Source organism: Ovis aries, chromosome 14 (assembly GCF_016772045.2).
Source record: "Ovis aries strain OAR_USU_Benz2616 breed Rambouillet chromosome 14, ARS-UI_Ramb_v3.0, whole genome shotgun sequence".
Taxonomy (NCBI): domain Eukaryota; kingdom Metazoa; phylum Chordata; class Mammalia; order Artiodactyla; family Bovidae; genus Ovis; species Ovis aries.
The window spans coordinates 52,203,942-52,229,749 of record NC_056067.1 but is presented as its reverse complement, the minus strand read 5'-3'; the positions used below and the strand labels follow the sequence as shown (position 1 = coordinate 52,229,749).

At 50.7% G+C, this 25,808-nt stretch overlaps 1 protein-coding gene and 1 long non-coding RNA gene across 3 annotated transcripts; one reads left to right on the top strand and one right to left on the bottom strand.

The window, feature by feature from the left end:
* Positions 1–945: 945 nt before the first annotated feature.
* PVR (PVR cell adhesion molecule) lies at positions 946–18,479 on the bottom strand. Of its 2 annotated transcripts, XM_027978450.2 has the most exons (8): positions 18,210–18,479; positions 14,845–15,204; positions 12,564–12,854; positions 10,575–10,692; positions 6,316–6,464; positions 5,053–5,172; positions 3,138–3,169; positions 946–2,707 (listed from the first exon to the last, which is right to left on the bottom strand). In XM_027978450.2, exons 1-8 carry the CDS (start codon positions 18,286–18,288, stop codon positions 2,648–2,650), a joined length of 1,209 nt encoding a protein of 402 aa, XP_027834251.1. In that variant the 5' UTR covers positions 18,289–18,479; the 3' UTR covers positions 946–2,647. The 2 variants fall into 2 exon arrangements, with proteins under 2 accessions (XP_027834251.1, XP_042088091.1); XM_042232157.1 differs by lacking the exon at positions 5,053–5,172.
* Positions 18,480–18,583: 104 nt separating this feature from the next.
* On the top strand, positions 18,584–22,758 carry LOC132657768 (uncharacterized). Its single transcript, XR_009596361.1, has 2 exons — positions 18,584–18,699; positions 22,028–22,758. It is a non-coding gene; the product is annotated as an uncharacterized LOC132657768 (long non-coding RNA).
* Positions 22,759–25,808: the final 3,050 nt, after the last annotated feature.

The window sequence follows — 25,808 nt, the reverse complement described above, 5'->3', positions numbered from 1 at the left end:
GATTTTGTTTATCCAGTCATCTACTGAGGGAGTGAGCTAAACCCTCACTTTATTACTTCTGTGCAAATAAACTCAAAGTGGGCCCCTGATATCTTTTTATAACTTTTGGTTTGAGGCTTTTATGTACAAGCCCACCTCATTTGATGGCTCTTTGCCTTATTACACTTGGCAGATACTGTGGTTTTTTTTTTTTTTTAAATAAATTGAGCAGCTCCACATTGAGCAAGTCGGTCTGTGTCATTTTCCCAAAAGTATCTGCTGACTTGGTGTCTCTGTATCATATTTTGGTAATTCTTACAATATTTTAAGCTTTTTTCATGATTCTATCTGTTATCATGGTCTGTGATCTGTGATCTTTGGTGTGTTACTGTTGCAAAAAGATGATGACTTACTGAAGGCTCAGATGATGGTTAGAATTTTTTTTTTTAGCAATACAGCATTTTAAAATTAGGATGTGCACATTGAAGTCCAGGTGGTGGTGCAGAGGTAAAGAATCTGCCTGCAAAGGCAGCAGACACCAGAGCTGCAGGTTTGATCCCTGAGTCAGGAAGATCCCCTGGAGGAGGTTACGGCAACCCACTCCAGTATTCTTGCCTGAGAAATTCCATGGACAGAGGAGCCTGGCGGGCTACAGTCCATGGGTTGCAAGAGCTGTACACGACTTGGCAGCTAAACCACCACCACCATTTATCTGCTTGGCTGTGCTTGGTTCTATTCAGGGGCTTTAGTTTCGATGTGTGGGATCTAGTTCCCTGACCAGGGATCAAACCCGGGGCCCCTGCACTGGGAGCTTTAGCCACTGGACCAACAGGGCAGCCCCTCTTTGTGGCCCTCTTGATTCAAGGTCTTGCCTCCACGCCTTTGTATCTGTCTCTCATGGTGACGGTTTGGGCAAAACTCTGTTCCTCCTCAGTTTCCACAAAAGACCCCCATGCACACAGCCACTCGAGGTGTAACAAATTAACTTTAATAAGGTGTTTGGGGGCTGGGAACAGTCAAGGGGCTTATGTGGCAGCTAGGTAATCAGTCTCCCTTTATGTTCCTGCACTGCGGAGCCCCACTGGCCTTGTCATGCCCCCACCCCTCCCGTTTGGCTGGCTTCCATCTCTTCCCCACCCTTCTCTGTTTTGTATTCTCCCATCTGCCCAGACAGAAGCCCACACGTCCTTCTCACTTTCTCTTGCAGAGTGGCTCATGCCCTGCTCTCTGGTTTAGCATTCTGGCCCAAGGTCTCTATCTGCCTGATATGATACACAGACAGAGGAATTCTGGTGCCTGACCCCAAGATCACAGAAAGTTATAAAATAAACACGTCAGTGCATCAGAGAAGCTCTTTGTCCTGGGGCTTGGGCCATGTCCCTCCAGGTCCGAGGGCAGACTGTGCTGCACAGCCGTAGCTTCTGATTCTTCAGCATCGATTTTTTCCTTCTTGTTTTGGAAACAACTTCTTGCTTTCCTTGGTGGATGACCAAGGTCTTGTTAACCCCAGCACGCTGGCCACAGATGCTCTCCGGGGACCACATCAGTTCAGGGCCACCACTTGCTCCTGCTCCTTGGGCAGTCCCGGGGCAGCTGAGTTCCGGCCTCTGGTTCTCTTCTGATGACAAGGATCAGTGACTATTTCTTGTAAGCCGCCAAGATTCAACTAAATCAGAGATTTAGAAGCTCAAGGCCGGAAGTCAAATTCTTACCAAAAAAACCTCTGGTAGTTGCAACATTCTGTGTGGTCCTACTATTCAGGAAAGGATTAACCTGTTCAAAAAAAGACGTGGCCCTTTGCGCCCCTGGTTCCTGTGAAGTAACCTCTTAGCCCTTCTTTGGAATGTCCTGGCTGACAGAAGGCTTTGTTTACCTGGAGCTGTGGGCTATCTATGCTGATGGTGTGATTCATGGTGGGGGAATTAGGCCACACAATAATGGCTTGACCTATGTTGGTGCCAGGCTTCCCAGGGGGCGCAGTGGTAAACAAATTGCCTGCTAATGCAGGAGATGCAAGAGACACAGGTTCAATCCCTGAGCCGAAAAGATCCCCTGGTAGAGGAAACGGCAACCCACTCCAGAATTCTTTCTTGGAGAATCCCACAGACGCCAACGGGGTCGCAAAGAGTCAGACCTGATTGATCATGCAGGCACTCTTTCTACGTTGGTGCCAAGGTCAGCTGCATGGGTGGTCAGCCATGTCTACATGATTGACACCTCTGGAAACCAGGGCTCAGGCGCGCTTTCCTGCTTGGCAACACTCTGTGTGTGTGGGCACAGGTCATCGCCAGGAGAAGTGAGTGCTGTCCACATGACTCCACCAGGACCGAACAACCAGAAGCTTGTGCCGGGACGTGCCTTTTCACATTGCTGCTCTTGATCTCATCCTTGCAGTGTAGGAAATTATATCCATGAGTAAACAGCTTTCCTGAGTTCCATAGTCCTTGTAGTGAATGACTCAACCTAAGGCAGGTCTTGTAGACCCCTGAACTTGTCCTCCACCCAGGTCACCGTGTTGTGAGGCAGAGAGGGCGTCCTTGAGGTCTGGCAGGGGGAAGGGTGGCCAGTGTCTTTGGAGGGAGACTCTCTCTACTGAGGCAGGGGAGGAAGTCCAGCCGGAAGATCCACATCCTTACCAGCTCCAATCTCACCATCCAGCCCCATGCTGTCACCTGGCGCCCTCTGTTGATGGACCCTGGGAATTGCAGGCAACGGCTGTATAGCTGACCTAGGGAAATACACAAACTTTAGCCTCTCGTTCAGTTGCTCAGTTGTGTCCAACTCTTTGCGACCCCATGGACTGCAGCACAGGCTTCCCTGTCCTTCACTATGTCCTGGAGTCTGCTCAAACTCATGTCCATGATGCCAACCATCTCATCCCCTGTCCTAACTTTAACCTCAAGCTCTTATAAAAAAAGTCTTCCTGCCGAAGCGCAGCATGCAGAGAGCTGCAGGCCTGCTCCTTTCCCAACCCTGGCAGCACTTCTCCAGGTATGGTCATGAATGGGAAGGAAAGGGGAGATCTGAAAATGCAGATTCCCAGGTTAAGTGCTGCGGGTGCACAGAGATACCTGGCCCTTTCTTGGGAAAGCCCACGGAGATTAATCTGGGGTTCGTGCAGACCCCCACCCCCTCCTCAGCTCCACCAGCACACTTACCCCATTAGCAGTGGGACTGTACTGGTTCCGACCTGAGGAGACAGGAGGAGAAGTGATCAGAAGTGGATGACTACGCTGGAAAGCATGGGAAGAAGACACACGTGGGTGACCAGGCCCCTTGAATTCTAAGTCCCGGCTCTGCTAGTGACATGGGGGAGTCATGGCCCAGAATGGCTCCTACATTCAAAAACACAGCTGGGGTATAGGCTTCATCTAGTTATTCCTTCAGTTATTAAGCATACATAAACATTTATTGAGCATGGGCTGTGGAACCAGACGGAAGAGTTCAAATCTCAGTCCTTTAGGAGCCGTGTGACCATGGGCAATTGACTTAACCTCTCTGCGCCTCAGTTTCCTCAACCATAAAACAGGGACTTATTCAGCAAATAGCAAATGTCCACTTTGCGCCGGATGCATTCTGGGTGCTGGGCATATAGATGTGAACAAAACAGACAAAAATACCCAGCGTGTGGCTCACTGCTGCTGCTGCTAAGTCGCTTCAGTCGTGTCCGACTCTGTGCGACCCCGTAGACGGCAGCCCACCAGGCTCCCCCATCCCTGGGATTCTCTAGGCAAGAATATTGGAGTGGGTTGCCATTTCCTTCTCTACTGCATGAAAGTGAAAAGTGAAAGTGAAGTTGCTCAGTCGTGTCCGACTCTTAGCGACCCCACAGACTTCAGCCTACCAGGCTCCTCCATCCGTGGGATTTTCCAGGCAAGAGTACTGGAGTGGGGTGCCATTGCCTTCTCCAAGCGTGTGGCTTACAATGTGCCAAATGCTATGGTAAGTGCTGGGTCTACATTAACAGGTATGGACACGCCCATTTCACAGATGAGGAAACTGAGTCATAGTAAGGCTTTTGCCCATGGACATGATGCATTCAGCAAACATTTCCTCAAGTGCCTCTTTTGTGCCTGATCCAGTGGTAGGTGGTGCTGGGGACACAGCCATGACCGACAGCTCTAGCTCTGTGCTCCTGGGTTTCCCAGTCCACTGGAGAGATAGACAAGTCCCCAAACCATGATGTCCCTGAGTGGGCAAGGGGTGGGGGTGGGGAAGCCCAGAGCAGGTGCTTGGTTCATTTCAGGGAAAGGTCAGGGAGGGCTCCCTGGAGGAGAGGGCTTCCCACTGGGATGTGAGGAGGCCTTTTTGTTTAGTGGTTGAACAAATAAAACTTTGTAACCAACAGATTTGCCTTCAACTCTTGACTTTCCAGCTGTGTGCCAGCTGGCAGGTAATGTCATCTCTCTGAGCAAATGTTTCCTCATCTGTAAAATGGGCTCACAGGGGGACTCTCTTTACAGGGTGGTTGTGAGCATTCAAGGGGGCTGTGCACAGGAAGTGCTTGGCACAGAGAAAGGGCTCACCAAAATGTAGCTCTTTTGATTACAGAATTAGCCACAGGACTTTGCCAGAGGGAGCCATGGGGAAGGGGGCTCCAGGTAGGGGAACAGCCTTGCAAAGCCCTTAAGCCAGGGATCTGGGCACCTTTTGGAGCCAGGGATTGGGGCAATCCCTCCTTTCAGGGAGCCAGTCCTGAGCAAGGCAGATGAAGGGAAGTAAGGGTGAGGGGGTTAAGTGTTATTCCACACTGCATCCCTTTGGCAGGAGCTTCTATGTCACCAGGACTGAAAGCCAAAGTCCTTACTGTGGCCTTTCAGGGCTTACAGGAGCTGCTCCCACTTTGTAAAAATGAGTCGGTGACCCAGTGAATAAAACTCTCTGGTCTCAGTGTCGCTGTCTGTCAAACAGAGGAACCTCATGGTGTTGGCATGAGGGTTCAGGGAGAGGCTGCCACATGGAAGGCTTAGTACAGAGCCTGTAGGCTCATAGTAGTTGCTTAATTGTGGCGGCTGTAGTGATGTTCATTTATAGCAGGCAGGTGGGGGATATTGCGAAAAAGAGGGGACTCACGGGACTTTCTGCACCGGTAGAGAAAAATCAGGAACACCACCAGGACGACAAAAGAGATTACGAAGGCCAGGATATAGATCGCAGAGTACGAGCGCTCTTGTGACTGCTCCCTAGGACGTTCTGCCAGAGGAGAAGGAAGCAGAGATTTAAGCTGAGAGACTTTTGGGGGGTTTCACGTGCCCCCCAAAATATTAGACTTCACTTTTGAAGGAGGCTACCATTCTGCCTCCCTCAGTCTATATGGTTTAGCTGAGCTTCACCCCACCCTCTGGTTCCTAGGATGGGACTTGGGTTTTCTTTTTTTAAAAAAATTTTTATTATATGTTGGGGTAGAGCCGATTAACAAATGACGTGTTAATTTCGGGTGAACAGCGACGGGACTCAGCTATACATATATATGTATCCATTTCCTCCCAAACCCCGCCCCTGTCCAGGTTGCCACATAACATTGAACAGAGTTCCACCTGCTATATAGTAGGTCCTTGTTGGTTATCCATTTAAAATATAGCAGTGTGTACAAGCCGGAGGATGGGACTTTGACCTGGGCCTGGTCAATCAGAGCATTCCATTCTCTCTGACTGCTGCAACTGGTTCATGAGGTGGGATCTAAGTTGAGCCAATGAGGGCCAGCCTTCAGACTGGCTAGAGCTATTGAAAGTGGTGTATTCTTTCCCTTGGGATTACTAAACTGGTGGGCTGTGAGCCTATAAACTGCTGGGGATCATCTTACCTTCCTGAGGGGAAAGCTTGCCAGGGAATAAAGCCAGCAAAAGAAAAGCAGAGACAACAGAGGTCAAGAAAAGTTCCTGGGTTACTCAGCTGGAGCACTTGGATCTAACCATACCTGAAGGTGAATTTCTAATAAAGTCCCATTTTTGCCTGGACTGTTTTGAGTTGTGCTTCTATCAATTGCAAATGACAGAGTTCTGTCTAATATACTTGGAAAAGCCTGCCTGAGTCCATTGGGAAGAGGCATTATGCAACTACCCCAGCCTGGGTTTGCAGAGGAGCTGTGTCCAGGTGGCTGTACAGTGGTTCCAATGGTTCACATGGTGAGTTAACAGACAGTAAAGCTGAGCCCGTTGAACCTTCCATGAAGGGGCTTAAGGAAAGAATGGGAGCTTGGGAGCATTCTTGTGGTTGAGGGACTCCTTTAACCAGGGACCACCTCTAAACCCCTCCCTCAGAGGGAATCCTACTTCGATATCCTCTTTGATATCTATCCTAAGTTCCTCTGTTCTCCCCACCCAGGGGGCTCCTCACCTCTGACCAGGACGGTCACGTTTGCCTGGTTGGTCCCTAGGGCATTGGTGACAAGGCAGATGAAAGTCGCATTGATGGTCTCGTCCACAGTATGAATCAGGAGCTGAGTGCCCTGGGCCACAGCAAAGGATGGCAGGGTTCCCCTGGTCCTAGGAGAGACAGATGGGTGAGGAAGTGGTCTCAGTCAGAGGCCTAGAGTAACCAGTGTTGGGGCACTCACTATACAGCAGGAATATAGCAACTCTCACGCCGTCTATAATACAAGTTCAGAGCAAGCCTGGAGTTCCCCCAACTCTGCCTCTCACACTCCCATCCAGCCTACCAGCAAACCCTGTCTGCCCCACGTTCAAAATCCACACAGATGGACTTGCCTGGTGGTCCAGTGGTTAAGAATCTGCCTGCCAATCAATCCAGGGGATGTGAGCTTGATCCCTGGTTGGGGATCTGGGATCTCACATGCTGAGGGGCAACTAAGCTTGCAAGTCAAAACTACTGAGCCCAGTCACCTCAGCTAGAGAGCCTGTCTGCTGCAAACCACAGAGTCCACACACTCTGGAGCCTGCACACCATGACTGGAGAGACGCCCACACGCTGCAAGGAAGACCCAACTCAACCAAAACCAAATAAACGTTAAAAACAAAGAGAACATAGCTGAAGACTCTCCTCTGTCCAGTCATTGTTGTCGTTCAGTTGCTAAATCGTGTCTGACTCTGTGACCCCGTGGACTGCAGCCCTCTAGGCTCCCGTGTCCTTCACTATCTCCCGGAGTTTGCTCAAATTCATGTCCATTGAGTCAATGATGCTATCTAACCATGTCATCCTCCGCTGAGGATGATGATGTTATCCTCTGCTGCCCTCTTCTCCTGCTGCCCTCAATCTTTCCCAGCATCAGGGGGTCTTTTCCAGTGAGTCAGCTCTTCCCATCAGGTGGCCAAAGTATTGGAGCTTCAGCTGCAGCATCAGTCCTTTCAATGAATATTCAGGGTTGATTTCCTATAGGATTGACTGGTTTGATCTCCTTGCAGTCCAAGGGACTCTCAAGAGTCTTCACCAGCACCGCAATTCGAAAGCATCAGTTCTTCAGCCCTCTGTCCAGAGCCCTTCCGTAAAGGAAAAGTCCTGACCATGGGCACAGGTTCCACACAAGCTGGCCCCCTGATGCACTGATCCATTTGCTCCTGCCTCTATATCCATTGTGGCTGACTTGTTGGCCCTGGAACGCTTCAGTTATGTTCCCACCTCAGGGTCTTTGCATATGCTGTTCCCTATGCCTGGAATGCCCTTCCCATTGGTACCCACGCTGCTCACCCTCACCTACTTCAGTCCTCTACTCAGACATCACCTCTGTGACACCTTCCTTGGTTACCCTCTTTCAATTGTAGCGACCCCCAGCCTCCTCTACAAGATCTTTCCCACAGCATTTATCACCACCTGACACACTCCATCCTTGAAAATGGTATCTTGTTTGTTTTTCTTTAAATTAAAAATTTTTTTTTTTTGATTTTGGCCACACCCTAAAGCTTGTGGGATCTTCGTTCCCTGACCTGTGATTGAACTCCAGGGGCCCTTGGCAGTGAAAGTGTGGAAACATAACTTGTGACCCACCAAGGAATTCCAACATTACCTTGTTTGTTTCTCTCCCCAGATCTGGAGATTTGAGAGGGGGGGGATTTGGTTCTTTTTCATTTACTGAAGCCTGTGGGTGGTGCTAGTGGTAAAGAACCCACCTGCCAATGCAGGAGTCTTAAGAGGTGCAAATTCAGTCCCTGGGTGGGGAAGATCCCCTGGAGGAGGGAATGGCAACCCACTCCAGTATTCTTGTCTGGAGAATCCCACAGACAGAGGAGCCTGGCGGGCTGCAGTACATGGGGTCAGAAAAAGTCGGACATGACTGCAGTGACTTAGCATGCAGCACGGGGGTCAGTAGCATCCGACACACAGTAAGTAGTCAAGAAACACTGGTTTAGGGACTTGCCTGGTGGGCCAGTGGCTAAGACTCCGCCTTCCCAATTCAGGGGGCTCATGTTCGATCCCTGGTCAGGGAACTAGATCCCACATGGCACAACTAAAACCCAGCGCAGCCAAATAAATAGATGAATATTTTAAAAGAAAGAAAGAAACACTGGTTTAATGGACAGAGGAGACCGGGGCATGGGTTTGGGTATTCTGCAGAGCTGGCATAGAAAGCTGGCTGTATGGTTTGTGAGCCTGAATTGTGGTGCTTGAGACAGGAAGGTAAAGGCCAGCTGTCAATACCAATTGAAAACCTTTGATTGGCAGCTCTGCTGGCCAACCATTGAGACATGCCTGGCTGTCCACAGAGGTAGACTGCCGGGGATGCCCCCCCCCAACCCCCGCTACGACATTTGCATAGTCAAGAATGGGAAAGCACCTCTGTATCCCCAGCTGGGACCGGTTATGTCACTGACAGCCTCATTTGTGACAGAGTCCTAGCCCCTCAAAGAAGCAGGTGTTGGGGATTTGAAATGCATAAATGATGAGGACTGTTGGATAGATGGCAAGAGGGATGGACTGAAGGGCAGGAATGTGATCAAGCAAGTCCAGGAAAATGTTAGTGAGAGAATCCACACAGCAGGCTTGTGAAGGTTTACTGGAAAATGCTTACAAGACTTCTGTAGGCTTGAAAGATTTTCTGATAAAATGCTGAGGGAAGATCTATGTGCCCTGACTTGGAAAGGTGTTCACGAGAGGGACTTCCCTGGTGGCCCAGCAGTTAAGACTCTGTGTTTCCACTGCAAAGGAGCATGGGTTCCATCCCTGGTCAGGGAACTGAGATCAGATATGCTGTGAGGTGTGGCGAAGATGGAACAAAGACGAAAGAAATGTATTCATGGACAGAGGAAAGTTTTCAAAATTATACATACAGCAGTTTCTTTCTTTTTTTCTAGAAATATTGATAAAAAGACAGGAAAGATGTATAACAAAGGGTAACAGTGATGTTTCTGGAGATGACTGGGTATAGGACTATAAGAGCTATTTTCTTCCTTTTACTCTTAACCACATTGCCTAAATTTCTACAGTACTCATAAGTTATTTTTGTAATAACAAAAACTGGGCCCAATAAAAATTAGGGTAAACAATTTACCCCTTTGCCTTTAGCTTTCCCCACTCTTATCCTTAGTCTCAACAGGAATTTGAGGAAGTGTTTTGATTGCTTTGCTCCTCAATCAATAAAATTGGAAGAGGGCTACTTCCCTGGCGGTAGCTTCCAGTGGTTAAGAATCTGCCTTGCAATGCAGGTTTGGTCCCTTGTAGCTCAGTTGGTAAAGAATTTTGGTAGCTCAGCTGGTAAAGAAAAGTTGGTAAAGAATCTGCCTACAATGCAGGAGACCCAGGTTCAGTTCCTGGGTTGGGAAGATCCCCTGGAGAAGGAATAGGTTACCCACTCCAGCATTCTTGGGCTTCCCTTGTGGCTCAGTTGATAAAGAATCAGCCCGAAATGTGGGAGACATGGGTTCGATCCCTGGGTTGAGAAGATCCCCTCTAGAAGGGAAAGGCTACATACTCGTATTCTGGCCTGGAGAATTCCACGGACTGTATAGTCCATGGGGTTGCAAAGAGTCAGACATGACTGAGTGATTTTTACTTGGGGAACTAAGATCCCACATGCCTTGGGGCAACTAAGCCTGTGCGCTGCTACTGCTGAGCGTGCACATCACGACTAGAGAGTCTGTGCGCCACAACAGAGACCCCACGTGCCGCAACTAAGACCCGATGCAGCCAAATAAATAGGTATTTTTAAAAAATGAGAATGGGGATGGGACAGTATTTGCTCTCTAAGAGGTGACTGAGCAGGTTATGCAAGGTGGCTGGGGAGGTGGCACAGTTCAGGGCTTAAGAGGATTGGGTTTGGAGCCAGACACCGATGGGAGAGTCACCTCTATACCCCTGTGCCCGGGCAGAGGACCACAGCTCCCAGGCATATCTTTAACCCGGGCCTGGCGATAGTGCAGACTGTGGCCGGAGCGTGGGGATCACATGGGGTGCAGGTAAGTACCTGGCACACAGCAGGCACTCCGTAAAGAGCAGGTGTGTCAACAAACCTGGACTTTATCACCTCATTAGCTCTGTGCATACAAGATATTTTCCTGGGGGCCCACAGTTGACTTCTCGTTTTGTTTTTAACTCTCCTGCCTACACCCCTCCTTCCTCAGACCCAGGAGTCTAGACCCCCAGCCCCTCCTCCCTCAAACCCTGGAGTCCAGGTCCCCAGCCCCTCCTTCCTCTGAGGAACTCACGTGGTCCAGTTGTAGCCCGTGGGCTCTGGTTTGCTGTGGACGTCACAGTTCAGGGCAACCTCTCTACGGCCGATGTACCAGTTGTCATCATAGCCGGATATGGAGACCTCGGGGGGGTCTGGGGGAAACAAACACACAGGCTCAGAGACAGGGAGCCTTCAAAGGGCCTAAAGATAGCTGGGATTCATGTCACAAAAGGAAGAGGGCCTTGACAGGTTTGGGGAACAGCTCAAGGTGGAGAGGCCTGGGAGGGGTCTGGGCAATGGGTTCCAGCTTCCGCCCCAAGAATAGAAGCCTGGGAGTCCTCAGCAGGGTGCTAGGAGGGGGGTCACAGACAGCGCTTCTCAGGACCTGCTTCTCTATCAGTTTTCCCTGTAAAGCCAGGTCTTGGCATGCCTGGGATGTCCTGTGAGAAAAAGCCTCCTTCTGGGTGTTCATAACACAGGTGAGCATATTCAAGGCTCTGACAAGTCCTGCAGGAGAGAATCCTGGATGACTGCACTCAGTCTGTGTCTCACCCAACTCAAATGTGATCAACAGGGAAGATTTTTAAAGTCCCCAGGAGGAAGGCCAAGTGAGACAAGGTGTTTTCGCATGTGTGTTGGGAAGGAGTCAGTTTAGACACCCTCCTCACTCAGATCCAGTTGAGGGGGTCGGGTGTAGACAGCGCACCATCTGTCAGGCAGGGAGTAGTCAGTCCAGACAGTGACGGGAGGACCCAGTCCATAGATGAGCCAGTGTAGACAACAGTGGGGCAGAGGGGAGTGTAGACTACACGGGGGGTGGGGGTGGGGACAATGTAGGCAGTTCTCCAGGATAGCCAGTGTAGACAATGTTGTGGGTCGGTGAGAGGGAGTATCTAGGAGAACCGGAGTAGAAAATGCAGGGCGTCAGGGCAGCAGTGGTCAACTGCCAACTGCCCTCAGCTGGTGGCCTAAAGGAGTGGTGTAGACAGTGAGGGCAATGCTGTCTGGGGCCCATAGGAGCCAGTGTAGATAACAGTGTGTGTGTGTGCTCAGCAGCGTCCAGCTCTGTGTGACACCAGGAACGGCAGCCCACCAGCCTCCTCCCGTCTGCGGAATTTTCCAAGAACACTGGAGTGGGTTGTCATTTCCTCCTCCAGGGGATCTTCCCCACCCAGGGACCAAACGTGCATCTCCTGCATTGGCAGGCAGTTTCTTTACCAGTAGCGCCACCTGGGAAGCCCAGACAGTGCTATGGCAGTGGAGGAAACACAAGGGAGTTGGTATTGATGGTGAGGAAGCAGTGTAGCAGTGTGCCCAAGGTCAGTGCGGACAGTTGCCCAGGGAAGAGGGTGTAGGCGCTGTGTGCAGGCTCAAGAGAGCGTATGTGGGGTGTCCGTGTGGACAGCGGCCCCCAGGGAGCAGTGTGAACTGTGGTATAAAAAGCTGGTAGGGTCCTTCCCTAGCAGTCCAGTGTTCAACACTCAGCGCTTCCATTGCACAGGGCGTGGGTTTGATCCCTGGTCAGGGAACTAAGGGGCTTCCCACGTGGTGCTAGTGGTGAAGAATCCGTCTGCCAACGCAGGAGACATAAGAGTCTCGGGTTCACTCCCTGGATGGGGAAGATCCCCTGGAGGAGGGCATGGCAACCCACTCCAGTATTCTTGCCTGGAGAATCCCATGAACAGAGGAGCCTGGTACAGGCCATGGGGTCGCAAAGAGATGGATACGACTGAGGTGGCGGCATGCATGTAGGCACAGGGAACTAAGATCCCACATACCCGGTGGTATGGCCAAAAGGGGGAAAAAACAGAAGCAGCTGGTATAGACAATAAAGGACAGGGTTATCTATGGCCCAGGGGAGTCGGTGTAGACCATGCGGGGATGGGTGTAAGGCATTAGTCAGACAGCCAGCTCTGATGATGACACGATACAATGTTGAAAGTGCCCCTCGGAGTCAGTGTAGGGGAGGGTGGAGACAGTCTGGCAGCCCCTCCCACCCTTGCTCACACTTAGACCCACTCACAGGACACAGCCAAGGTCATGGGGAGCACCATGGGCTCCTCAAAGCTCTCGTGCTCCACTCTGCAGGTGACATTCCTGCCATCCAGCTGGCTGGAAGGTGTTAAGATTAAGAGGCTGATGACGGTGACGGTGCCGGGCAGGGGCCCCGGCACCTGGGTGGTATTGGTCTTTTCATCTGAGGACCAGGAGATGCGGGCAGGTGGGTGACCTCCTGTGGAGATGCAGCGGGCCGCTGGCACAGGGTTTGGGCTGAGCGGGATGTCCAGGGTCTCAGCCTTGTTCTGGGGCCGGGCTGAGAAGAGGAGCAAAAGACACAGGTTACGCCTCACCAGGAGTCACGAAACAAACATCTCAGCAGCAGGGGAGTACAGAGATGAGGGTACTGGATGTGGCCATGTTCAAATCCCTGCTCTGGCCCAGCCGTAGGGTGGCCTTGGGCAAGTCAGTGCCTCAGTTTCCTTGTCTGTCATTTGGGGATAAGGAGAGGGTTACCAGCGGTGAGAATTTCTAGGTAAAGCTCTTAAAAGGGAACTTGGCAGGTAATACGTGCTCAATACATATAATTATGATTGGTAATTGAATACGGTGCCTGACTCTGTGATGGGCAGTATTGAAGACTCGGGAAGGACTGAGACAGCCCCAACTTGCCTTCATGGGATGGACTGTTGGAAGGGAAGACGGATTTCCCCAGACAGCGATGACTCAGACTGGGCAAGGCTGGGATGGGGGATCCCGGAAGGGGTGCCTGAATCTCGGGGATGTGGTTACTGAGGGCTTCACGGAGGAGGGGAGGGCTGAGCTGTGCTCTGGAGATTCAGACAAGAGGGACTGGCTCAAGTTTCCATAGTCATAAATGTCAGAAGTAGATCTTCCCACAAGGTCTGTCTGACTCTAAAACTACCTTGCCCATTTTCTTAACCATTCTGGTGATTCCCAGACCTGGGGTTTCACGTGGTTCCTTTTCCCTCAGTACCTGTGTTCTTCTTACTCAAGATTTCTCTTTAGTTTGACTCACCGGTTCTGTTTTACTCTCATCCTAAATCCTAAGACGTGAAGTCTTAAATTTTCTGAAATGATGAGAGATGCCTTTGGTTGGGGGCATGTGTCAGGCTCTGTTCCAAGGAATTAATCTTTTATGAGTCATTCACGCAAGGCCCGGGACAGTTCCTGACACAGAAAGTGATAGTGAGCTCCCCTGGTGGCTCAGACGGTAAAGAATCTGCCTGCAATGCAGGGAACCCAGGTTTGATCCCTGCATTGGGAAGACCCCCTGGAGAATGGTGAGTCATTCATACAAGGCCCAGAACAGTTCCTGACACAGAAGCAAAAAAGAAGCATGAGCTCTTATTCATCCTCACAGCAATCTCCATTTCACAGATGAGAAAATCGAGGCAAAGAGACTTCATACTCAGTTGCCAAGAGGAAGGCCTGTCATATTTTCTCTGGTACTCATAAAAATGAACGCATGTTTCCGTGACAATGCCAAGGGCATCCCCCCACCCCCCGCCACCTCGGTTGGAGAAAGCCCTCCACTCCTGGATATCAGAATCTTCCCCTCCTAGTCTATTTCAACTCTCCCTTTGGCTCAGTGGGTAAAGAACCCGCCTGCAATACAGGAGACGGGGAGACTGGTTCGATCCCTGGGCTGGGAAAATACCCTGGAGCAGGAAATGGCCACCCACTCCAGTACTCTTGCCTGGGAAATCCCACAGGGTGGAGCCTGGTGGACTAGAGTTAGACTTGACGGAGCAGTCACTCACTCACTTCCTCACCAAAGGGAGTAACAATAACTGACTCACTATCCCCAGCCCACATAGGTCTCTGCTCTAAGCGGTTCACCTGGATGAACTCCTTGTACCCTCAGGATAGCTTTCTGAAGGCAGGCAGAACTATTGTTACTAAGCCTCTTTCACAGATGAAGAAAGCAGGGTTCAAGATGAATCCACCTGCCCAAGCTGGCAGTGGCTCCCCAGCTTCCCAGGCTAGTCTCTGTCCCCACCTACTTGCATCAGCCACTCCCCCCTATACCACCAGCATCCCCAGATCCTCCAATCCCCTTGGCCCACAGTCTCCAAGATCTTACACCCCAGGACCTCTGACTCTCTTCCGGTCCTTGACACCCTCCCCCTTCTAATCTCCCCTGCATCCCGCAGGGTCATTGCCCGACCTCCTTTTGTTCCCTCGAAATTTCTCCCTCCCTCCTGGGCCCTTCCCTCTCTTTGCCTACCTCCCTATCCAGCTCCACATCCCTCCCTTTCGGCTGCCCCCTCCTCCCGGCTTACCGAGCACACGGAGCTGGATTCGAGCGCTCTTGTCACCATTAGGGAACGTGGCGAACTGGCAGGTGTAATTACCCTCATCTTCCACGTGCAACTCCCGCACAGCCAGTGAGGCGTCCCGCAGCTTCTCACCGGGCTTGGCGGCCAAGAATTCCAACCGGCTGGATTCGTGGAAGCTGGGGCCCTGGGCGGGGTGGAAGACCGCCACGCTGCGGGACTGCTCTGCCCGGCTCTGCTTTGTCCAGGTCACTTGCGTTACCGTCACATTGTGTTCCAGGGGGTGCAGTTTGCATGGCAGTGTCACAGTTTCTCCCAGGAAACCGGACACCTGGACTGGGGCCAGCACTGTGATTATCTTGGTCCCTGCGGGGAAACACAGGGTGGATCACATCTGAGTGTCCCTGATCCGGATGGGGCAGGGGGCTCCTGGAGCTTGGAACCCCTTGGGTGTGCGTGTGTTGAGGGGAACGGGGATGCGGAGCACCAGTCCTGGTCCAGGGGTGAGGATGAGATGGGGGCTGGACTGGGTCTGCCACTGGGTCCCGCCCTCACTGCCCGCCTGCGGGGGCCCCCCCACCCTACGCCTTTGAGTTGTTATTACCGTATATCCTCTATCTCAGCATCATCAATTTTAAAAATTGCGTCCGTGTTGTGGTTAAAAATTAAATTTGCCTCTTAAACCACTTTAAAACATATACTCCAGTGGCAATTAAGTACATTCGTGATGTTGTGCAGAGAACATCACTAGATCCAAAACTTTTCTGTTACCTCCAGTCATCAATTTTAAGATGCACGGGGACGCTGTTAGAGCATTTCCGATTTAGAGGTATGGGAAGGGGAAGAAGGGGTTCTCAGTGGCTCAGTGGTAAAGAATCCACCTGCCAATGCAGGAAATGCTGGTTCAGTCCCTGGGAGGGGAAGATCCCCTGGAGTAGGAAAAGGCAACCCACTCCAGTATTCTTGTCTGGAAAATCCCACGGACAGAGGAGCCTAGTAGGCTACAGTTCATGAGGTCACAAAGAGTTGGACATGACTGAGTGACTGAGCATGCACACGTGAGCACGCACACACACACACACACACACACACACACACACACAAGGGGGAAGAAACTCAACGTCTTAGGATCCATGAAATAAAATAGTATTATTACTGTTTGTGGCCTTAGGTTGGGAAAATGTTTGTGGGGGGGGGTCCAAGAATAAGAAGGGAGTTGACGGGACTTCCCTAGTGGTCCAGTAGCTAAGACTCCCAATGCAGGAGGCACAGGTTTGATCCCTGGTCAGGAAGCTAAGATCCCCTATGCCTTGCAGCCCAAAAGCCAACACATAAAAGTGAAGCAGGATTGCAACAAACTCAATAAAGACCATTAAAAAGCATCCACATCCAAAAAAAAATTAATTTTTTTTAAAAAGAAGGGAGGTGATTATAGCCCCCAGGTTTTGGATCCCCTCAGCTGTCTGCTGTGAGGGGTTTAGGCAGATTCCTTAACATCTCGGATTCTTTTCTGCTAGTTTGTAAAACAGGACTAATTACAGTTAACATTCTGGGGTTGCCTACACAGACTAGGAGCTGTTCTGAGTGCTACACTCATCTCCTAGCATTAAGTCCTTAAGCAGCACCTTGAGGCAAAAGCAACACTTGTCAGCCCCACTTTACAGAGGGGAAATCCAAAGCACAGTCTTTTGCTCCAGGTCACACTGAGGGCAAGTGGCAGAGGTGGGATTTGAACCTGGGCCATCTTCAATCAAGACTCCCGATCTCTAATCCACAGACTCCATATGAAAATCATTCTCCCTAGAGTCCCTGCACACACTAGATCCTCAACACGTGTTGACTTTTATCCACATTGATAAACACAATGCTATGCATCCTTATTAATAATAACTGGGATAAAGGAGAAGGCGAGAAGAAGTGCTTTGAATCTCAATCCTTCCACTCACTAACTGTGGCCTTTGTACCATGGTTTCACTCCCCTGAGCCTCCATCTCCTCATCTGTAAAATGGGGGTGGTTGTAACTTAAGATGGAGTTGGGAGGACTAAATGAAGAAATTTATGTAAAGACATATGCCAAGCACTCTATACCAGTGAATATTATAATTATTGCTACGAGGAAGAGGAGGTCAGGACATAGTGGACTGGGGTGCTTGGAGCGAGGCGTGTGGATGGAGGACGCGGTCTGGACACGCGGGTGAGCTGAGCACGCTAGTCTCGGAGCGAATGCCAGCTCTACCATGGATGTGCTGTGCGGCTCTGGGCAAGTGTGTCTCCTTCTCTGATGGTAAGACCTCTGTGAGGATGACACTGGGTGAAGTGGCCTTTCTCTAGGCTTACACCCTGCGGCATAGCCAGGCCCAAGTTCCACCACGTGCCAGGCCCAAGTTCCACCACGTGCCAGGCCCCTGAGCTGCTGCCTTGGCTCAGTCCTCCACCCCTCTCCAAGGTCCATGAGATGCACACTCCTAACGCTAGGATTTTCACCCTCATTGGACAGAGGGGTCGTGAGCCTCGCATGGTCAAGCTATCTGCCTGGGTAAACTAGAAAGCGAGGGGGCAGAGCCTGGGTCGAGACCTTTTGATAAATGAGGAGACTCTGGTCTCAAGTCTGTGTTCAGTATTATTACTGTTCGTGTGAATCATCACGGTCATTAGCGTTTTTCTCCAGTGCATCTCCTCAGGGTGTTTCCAAGACACCATCTTACAAGGTAGGTGGGATTCCATTCTCCCCTCCTTCCTCCTCCCGGCCCCCAACAGACGTTTCAGGGAAACAGGGAGCTCAGCTCATTTTCCTGAGGTCACACAGTCAATAAATGCCAAAAGCTATTTTGAACTCACCGCTGTCTGACGTCAGAGCTATACTCCCAGTAAACCGAAACGCGGCCCAGAGTAGGCACTCAATAAACGTGCGCGGGGTGAATGCGTAAATGAGTGAATGGCCACGGCCTAGAGCCAGACACGGTCGAAGGGGAACGAGAGAACGGGGTTATCTGCCGCTGCCCTTCTTCCCCTCATCAAGCATCCTCGGTGGCTTTTAGCTAGCTGTGGAGGGCTGGGGAGAAGGCTGCGCTGGTATGGCGAGCAGGTGCGCGGGGGTGATGCCCGGGCAGGTGCCGCACCGAGAAAGTTCACTTTCCGCTTTATTTTCCCCTGGAGGCCTGCCCGCCCTGCCCTTCAGAAATCTCCCGAAGTCCGGCGGTTATCCGGGAAGCTATCAGGGGAGTCTGGCCCAGGCCCGGCGTTCCTGCACCACTGGGACGGAGGGGAGCGGGCGGGCTGGCGGGCGGCGAAGGCCGGCGAGCAGCTCAGGGTGGGGCGAGCGCCGGGCGGGTGGGGAACGGGGGCCGCCCGATCGCGCGGGGTCACTCACCGGCTCCCAGGGACGCCCAGAACAACAGCAGCCGGAGTGGCGGCAGCAGCCGCCGAGTGAAGACAAAGGCAGGGGCCATGCCGGCTTCCTCCCGGCGCCCCTGGGCAGGGCGCGCCCGGCCTCCTTCCCTCCAGCCGAGCGTCCGCTCGCTCTGCCAGCCACGCGGGCGCGGCTCGTGCCGATCCCGCACCTTCTGCGCAGGAGTCCCGGCGTCACTCAGCAGCCGCAGCCTCGGGAGGACGTGTTCGGATTAACCGCGAGGAGAAGAATGGGGGCGCTCGGGTGAGCTGGCTCAAGCCGGAGGCGCCGGGTACTGCCCCTCCCCTCGTCCCTCTCCTGCACTCTGACGTTGCCTGCGACGGTGGCTTGCGTTCGGATGTGTCGTTGTTGTTTCAATCGCTGAGTCGTGTCCTACTCTTGGTGACCCCACGGACTGTGGCCCGCTAGGCTCCTCTCTGTCCATGGGATTTCCCAGGCAAGAAATACTGCGGTGAGTAGACATTTCCTTCTCCAGGGGATCTTCCCTATCCGGGGATCCAGCTGGGGTTTCCTCCTGCACTGCAGGCAGGGTCTTTACCGCTGAGCCCCGAGGAAACTGAGGCGCTGGCAAAGAGGTTCAGCGGCTTTCTACAGGGGATTTGAGTCTATCACGGGACAGATCTTGAGTTCCTAACCCCCAGAGCTGCCACCCCTGGGGTCATACCGGGCAAGTTGCTTCTCCTCTTGGGGCCTCAGTTTTTTTCATCTGAAAAAAGGACAGGATAACAATACCCTGTCTGTTTGTAAAGACTTAAACATGCAAGAGTCCAAGCTGGCTCTGCTCGCTGCGGGATGGGTCAATGAATGAGAGATGAGGGACTGAGGCAAGGAAGAGATTTTACTCCAGGTGCTGCCTGAATGAGAAGATAAACAGGCTAGTGCCTCTAAAATAACCATCTTATGGGGTCTGGGTGCCAGGTTCTTTTATAGATCACAGATGGGAGCAGGTGAGGAGGCAAAGTAAAACACCCATTAATCTTGCAAACATCTCCCAGAAAGGCAGACCTGAGGCGGGGAATGTGTTCATTTCTTCGTGCCATCAGTAGGTGGACTGAACCCTTAAAATGAATTAAATTAAACCCTTAATTTAACAGTCAGGCAGAGGGGCAGGATTCTCTGAGGTGGGCCATTCTGTATGATTATAATAACAAAAGCAACAAAAAGCGAGTCAAAGAAACAGTTCCAACCTGCAGTCAGAATTGGCTGCTTCTCCACAACGCTTGGTCCAATTCCTGGTTTATATTTTGTACTCAGTAAAGAGCCACGAACACAAATAACAACTCATGTTGCTTTACAGTTATTATAAAATAATCTTGATGGTATGGAATATTAATATCCTCACTTAGATGAGAATGACGGTTCATTCAGTTATCATTCCACAGATACTTCCTGAACCAGGCAGTATTCCAGGCACAGGGGACGCAGCAGAAAGCAATACAGACAAAAATGCCTGCCTTCATGAAGCCCACTTCTCCTGGAAGAAAACAGGCCACTATAAGAGCAATACACAGAATAGCATCATGTCTGGGGGTGATAACGGTTAGGGAGGAACATACAGGAGGGAGAGAGATGGGAGAGACCAAGACAGAAATGGAGGAACGACAGACGGATGGAGATTAATTCACTCTCAGAGACAGTCACTGGGAGATGGGGAGAAAGAGAAAACACAAAAGACACTAAGATAGAGAAACACAGGGCAGAGGGTGAGGTGGAAGAGGAGAACAGGTGGCAGAGAGGCCAGACAGCGCTGTGCTCAGATAGAAAACTTGCGAGACTTCCTCGTCCCCAGTCCTGTTCATCCTAGCCAGGGTCCCCACCTGGCCCACTAGCAATTCTGACCCTCGTTCTGTGACATCCCCATGTCTTTCTAGAAAATTCCCCCTTTGGACTTTGGCCAGTTCAGAGGGTTCCGCTTCCTGCTGCCCTCTCTGCCTTGGTCCTGGAGCCCACTCTTGGCACACAGCCGTGGGTGGGCAGTTCTGATGTTGGGTGTCTCTCGCTCTGCATGCACGTAGGTGCATTTCTGAATGGAAATGTGGAAGCTGGTCTCTGGGAAATCTCTGAATTTTCTGGCACTCTTGTTCGGGGCCTGTGAGTAATTTCCAAATTGGGAAATTGGCTGTTGCTTTGTTCCTCCCTTGAACTGTGATGTCACCTCTGGGATTCCCCCTCCGCCCAAGGCTCCCAGCTTCGGCTACTGTGGTTTCAATAGCCACCTCTCTGACTCTGGATGGTTAGCAGCTGCCCCCTGCCCTCACCAATGTTGGGATGTCATACTTGGCCCAAGTCACCCCACTTTCTGTCTTCTCCCCACTGGACATCTGACTTCCTGGCAACAAGAGTGGGGCCTCTGCTTCAAATCAGACCATTAGAACCTTGGTCCTGAACAATTCATGCAAGGGGGATACTATAGGCTCTGTCATTGAAGCTGAAAAGTGGGGTCAAGGCAGGGCTGAGGGTCAGGGATGGGGTGAAGGTTAGGGATGAAGTCAAAGATGGGGTCGAAAAAGGGAGGGCCTTGGGGATAGGGTTAGGATGTGGTGAGGGTCAGTAGGAGGGGAAGGTCCTTTGGTGGCTAATATTCCCAGGGAAAAACCCTTTGAATAGATAAATACTTGTGAAGGCCAAAAGCTCCAGGCTGTCAAAATCTTTGAATTAAATAAAATGTCCTGGACTTCCCTGGTGGGCATTGCAACCTCCAGTATGCTTGCCTGGAGAACCCCATGGACAAAGAAGCCTGGTGGGCTATGGTCCATAGCGTCGCAAAGAGTCAGGCACGACTGAAGCGACTTAGCACACACGCACAGTGGATGAGAATCCTCCTGCCAATGCAAGAGCTGTGGGTTTGAGCCTGTGGGAAGATTCCACAGGCCTCGGAGCATGCGGGCCACAATGCGTGAGTCTGTGCTCTAGAGCCCATGAGCAGAAACTGCTGAGCCCGCGCCACACAGTTACTGAAGCCCATGCTCCTACTGTGCTCTGCAACAAGAGAAGCCCCATCTAGTCCCAATTAGAGGAAGCCTGTGTGCAGCAAGGAAGACCCAGCACAACCAAAATAAATTAATAAAATATCTTGTTGCAGGGCTGAATATGGCTAAGGCAAGGACATGATGGGGAGAGATGGGTGCCAGCTGGAATGGGTGGGTGGGATTAAGGAGTTGTCGATAGCCGCCCCACTGCAGGCCCTTTCCACCTCTGAGCCCTGAGAGTGGTCTGGTGTTCCATTGAAACCACTCTCCTCTGGCTCTCGCAGCTCCCTGGGCTCTCCCACCACGGCCCTTTGTTCTTTGTATTAATTCAATCAATGCATGTTGATTGAGCACCTACTGTGTATTTGGCCCTGTCCTAGGTGCTTCACTTTCTTAGGTGCTAAAGATACAGCGATGTTCAAAGTTCCAGCCCTCCTGGAGGTCCTGGGTTGGATGAGAGTTGGGGAGAGGAAGATAATAAAAAAGTAGACAGGTACTATATATACCACGGGATGGTAAAAGCTATGAAGAAAAATAAGATAAGTGAAGGAGACGAGGACATTAAAAAACTAAGATGATGGAATCTGGTCCCGTCACTTCATGGCAAATAGAAGGGGAAAAAGTGGGAGCAGAGACAGATTTTCTTTTCTTGGGCTCCAAAATCACTGTGGATGGTGACTGCAGCCATGAAAGTAAAAGATGCTTGGTCCTTGGAAGGAAAGTTATGACAAACCTTGACAGCATATTAAAAAATAGAGACCTCACTTTGCCAACAAAGGCCTGTATAATCAAAGCTATGTTTTTTTCCAGTCGTCATGTATGGATGTGAGCGCTGAACCATAAAGAAGACTGAGCACCAGAGAATTGATGCCTTTGCATCGTGGTGCTGGAGAAGACTCTTCGAGAGTCCCTTGGACTGCAAGGAGATCAAATCAGTCCATCCTAAAGAAAATCAACCCTGAATATTCTTTGGAAGGACTGCTGCTATAGCTGAAACTCCAATACTTTGGCCACCTGATGCAAAGAGCTGACTCATTGGAAAAGACCCTGATGCTGGGAAAAATTGAAGGCGAAAGGAGGGCAGCAGAGGATGAGATGGTTAGATAGCATCACTGTCTCAATGGACATGAATCTGAGCAAACTCTGGAGACAGTGGACAGGAGAGACTGGTGTGCTGCAGTCCGTGGGGTTGAAAAAAGTCGGACACAACTTAGCAACTGGACAATCACAAGAACAGGTCAGGATAAGACACTGACATTTTAAGAGATCGGAAGACTTTGGAGGGTTTTGAGCCAATGTGATCAGATTTGTGTTTTAACAGAATCACCCGGAAGCTTATATAACTAAGCAATTGTGAACATATTTCCTTATTCTTTTTTTATGTATATAAGGAATTTATTTTGTATATGTGTGTATTTCCTTATATATACATACGCAAATTTCCTTATATACATATGCAAATATCATATATATTCCGTATACATAATTTCCTTATTCTTTCCTCCCACATTGAAAAGAATAAATAGTAGCATTGTTCTGCCTCTTCCTGCTTTTTACCTAGCAACACATCTTGGTGATCTTTCTAGGCAAGGACACAGCTCCATTCATTCATTCACTGGTTCATTCCTTCACAGCTATGCAGCATTCCAGTGCATGAACCCACAATAACCTGTCCTCAGCAGATGAGCCCTTTGGGTGTTTCCAACTCTTTGCATTTGCAAACTATCCTCTGATGAGTGACCATGTCCACATCGTTTCCCACGCCTGTGACAGTATCGGTTCCCTAGGTTCCTAGAAGCTGATTTGCCGGGTCAAAGCACAGGCTGCACATTTGTGGTTTTGGAGGATATCGCCTAGCTGTCATTCAGTACTCTTGCCAGTCAACTAGGAACGTGGCAGTGTTTCCTACCCAGGGAATCATGTGGTAGTGAACTGAAGCTTTTACAATTTCAGATGTGAGGTTTTGTCCTAAACGATTTGATGTAGGGACCTGGAGGCGGGGTGGGAGGGTGGGGAGGGAAAAAGAGAAAAAGAGGGAGAGGAGGGTGGCAGAATGGGGTGGGGGGGGAGAAAGGGAGAGAGGGAGATACAGGCAATGGGGGTGGGGGAGAACGGAAGAAGGTGAGACAGGAATGACTCGGTGGGGGCTCCTGAATGCGACTCCCTTGGTTCAAATCCCACCTTCACCAACTAACAGCTGGTGACCCTAGGCAACCTGTATGGATTTTCCTGCCTCCTTTTTCTCATCTGGAAAACAGGAGCTCACAAAAACATAGAGTGATGGTTAAATAAGTTATATGGATAAAAAGGTTATTTATTTTGCTGCTCTGACAAATGGCAGCAGTTATTACTGATGTCCTGGGGCTTGGGAGACCACCTTGTATTGCCTTGTCATGCACCCTGGTTAGGAACGACAGTCTTGGGCAGCAGAGAGTCATTCAGTGTTACATAAGACGAGGACCTCATGGCAGATAATAAAACTCATGTTCCTCATGTGGAAAATAGTGACATGCCCTGTTGTCCTGCCCTCTTTGCGGCCTGGGACAGAGAATGGGGGGGATGGGCGAGGGGAGAGCTTTCATCTTCTGTACTCCGAAGCTAGGCAGGATAAGCTGGCAGAGAAACCCGTAAATAAAAACCACTTTCCTGCCCTTCCTCAAGGGCTACCAGAGCAGACACTACCTCCCTCTCACCTCCCACCAGCCCCGCTGACCTCACTTCTATTTGGGATGTACTGGTGCCTTGTAAACCAAACCCACTCCAGTGTTCTTGCCTGGAGAATCCCAGGGACGGGTGAGCCTGGCGGGCTGCTGTCTATGGGGTCGCACAGAGTTGGACACGACCGAAGCGACTTAGCAGCAGCCGCAGGTGCCTCGCAATGGTTGTTCCCCTCTATCCTTCCCTTCCAAATCCCAGAGTCCTCTCGCTCCCCCGAGGAAGGAAATGACACCTTCCTGCCCTTCCCTCTGCCCACAGATAACTCATCAGAACCACACCTTTTGATGCATCTCTGGGATTAGTGGGAACAAGTCCCAGTTCTAAATCCTAGCTGACTAGTTCCTGCATGACCTGGCCCTTGATCAAAGGCTGTTCCACTCCCCCTTTATGTGTCAGCCAGATGGAAACCTTTGTAATTCTTTTAAGCAAACCATATTTTCTCACCTTCAGGCCAGAACACTTTCCCTCTGGTCTTCACTAGTTAATGGCTCCCACTTCAGATTAAGCCACCCCCTCCTCCAGGAAGCCTTCCTGGATTCCCCAGGCTGGGTTATCCCTCCTCAGATCTCCCTGAGCCCCCTCAGCTCTGCTGTCTCAGCCCTGCCTACTCTGAGTTATCACTCTCTAGGGATGGACCTGTCACCTGCTGGGCTGTAAAGTTCCACAGAGGCAGAACCCTGGACTGTGTAACTGACAGCTCGGCAGTGACAATTCAACTTCCTCATCTTGTAAAATGGAACTAATAATGACATCTACTTTCCAGGGTTTGGGGAAATGATGCATTAAAAGCCCTTCAGTACAATGTCTGGTAAATATCAGTTTCAGGATATATGGCTGCTCTTGTTGTTAATCATCTTAATGTGTTCTCCAGTACATCTGACCCCTCCCATAAAATGACCTCTTAGACCCCCAGACTGGATCAGGAGCCCTCTCTGGGTTCCCATGTCCCAGCCCCAACTACTTTGGGTTGTTACTATCTGGGGATGGTTCTGTCTCCCCCAGTGGCTGTGATGGTCACCTCTGGGTCCCCAGTACTGCCCAGCACAGGATTCAATACCAGTTGCCAGAGGAAGGCGTGCTGGATGAATGAACAAATGACTTCAGTAATTATTTGATCTCTGATTGTTACATAATCTTAATTCCTATTTCTTGCTCTAGCATATACAATTATGTTTTCTGTAATTGCTGGAATTTAGACAAAACAATGCAGGAGACCTGGGTTCGAGCCCTGGATTGGAAAGATCCCCTGGAGAAGGGAAAGGCTACTCACTACAGTATGCTGGTCTGGAGAATTTCATGGACTGTATAGTTCATGGGGTCAAAAAGAGTCAGACACAACTGAGCGACTTTCACTTTCACTGCTCATTGACTTGTGTCGGTGTATATGACAGAGAGGCAGAGAGTGAGCGTGAGAGAACTTGAGAAAGAGCCTTTGACTGTGTTTGAAAGAGGGGAGACATTGAGGGTGGGCTGGAAGAGTGGGGGAAGGCTGAGAATTTGGGCAAGAAATGGGTTGGAGGCTGGATTTGTAAACCATCAAGAAGAGACCAAGTCTGTCTTGCTCACGGCAATGTTGCTGGCACCTAGCATGAGCCTGTCACATAGATGGTGCTCAGCCCATATTTCTTGGCCCAATGAATGCGTCAGACATTGTTAAAATAGCTCAGAAATGTTGCTGTGCCTCTAATTGTGACCCAATAGTATCCTCTGAGTAGGCCTACAATTCTTTTGGTCCCCATCAGAGAGTCCAGAGAATGTGACACCCGGCTGATGAGCAGCAGAAGCAAATATGGGGTTGCTGACATCACTCTCATGTCCAAGCTCTCAGCAGGCCCCAGCAATCAGCGCAGGCATTCCTTCCTGGGGAGCGTGA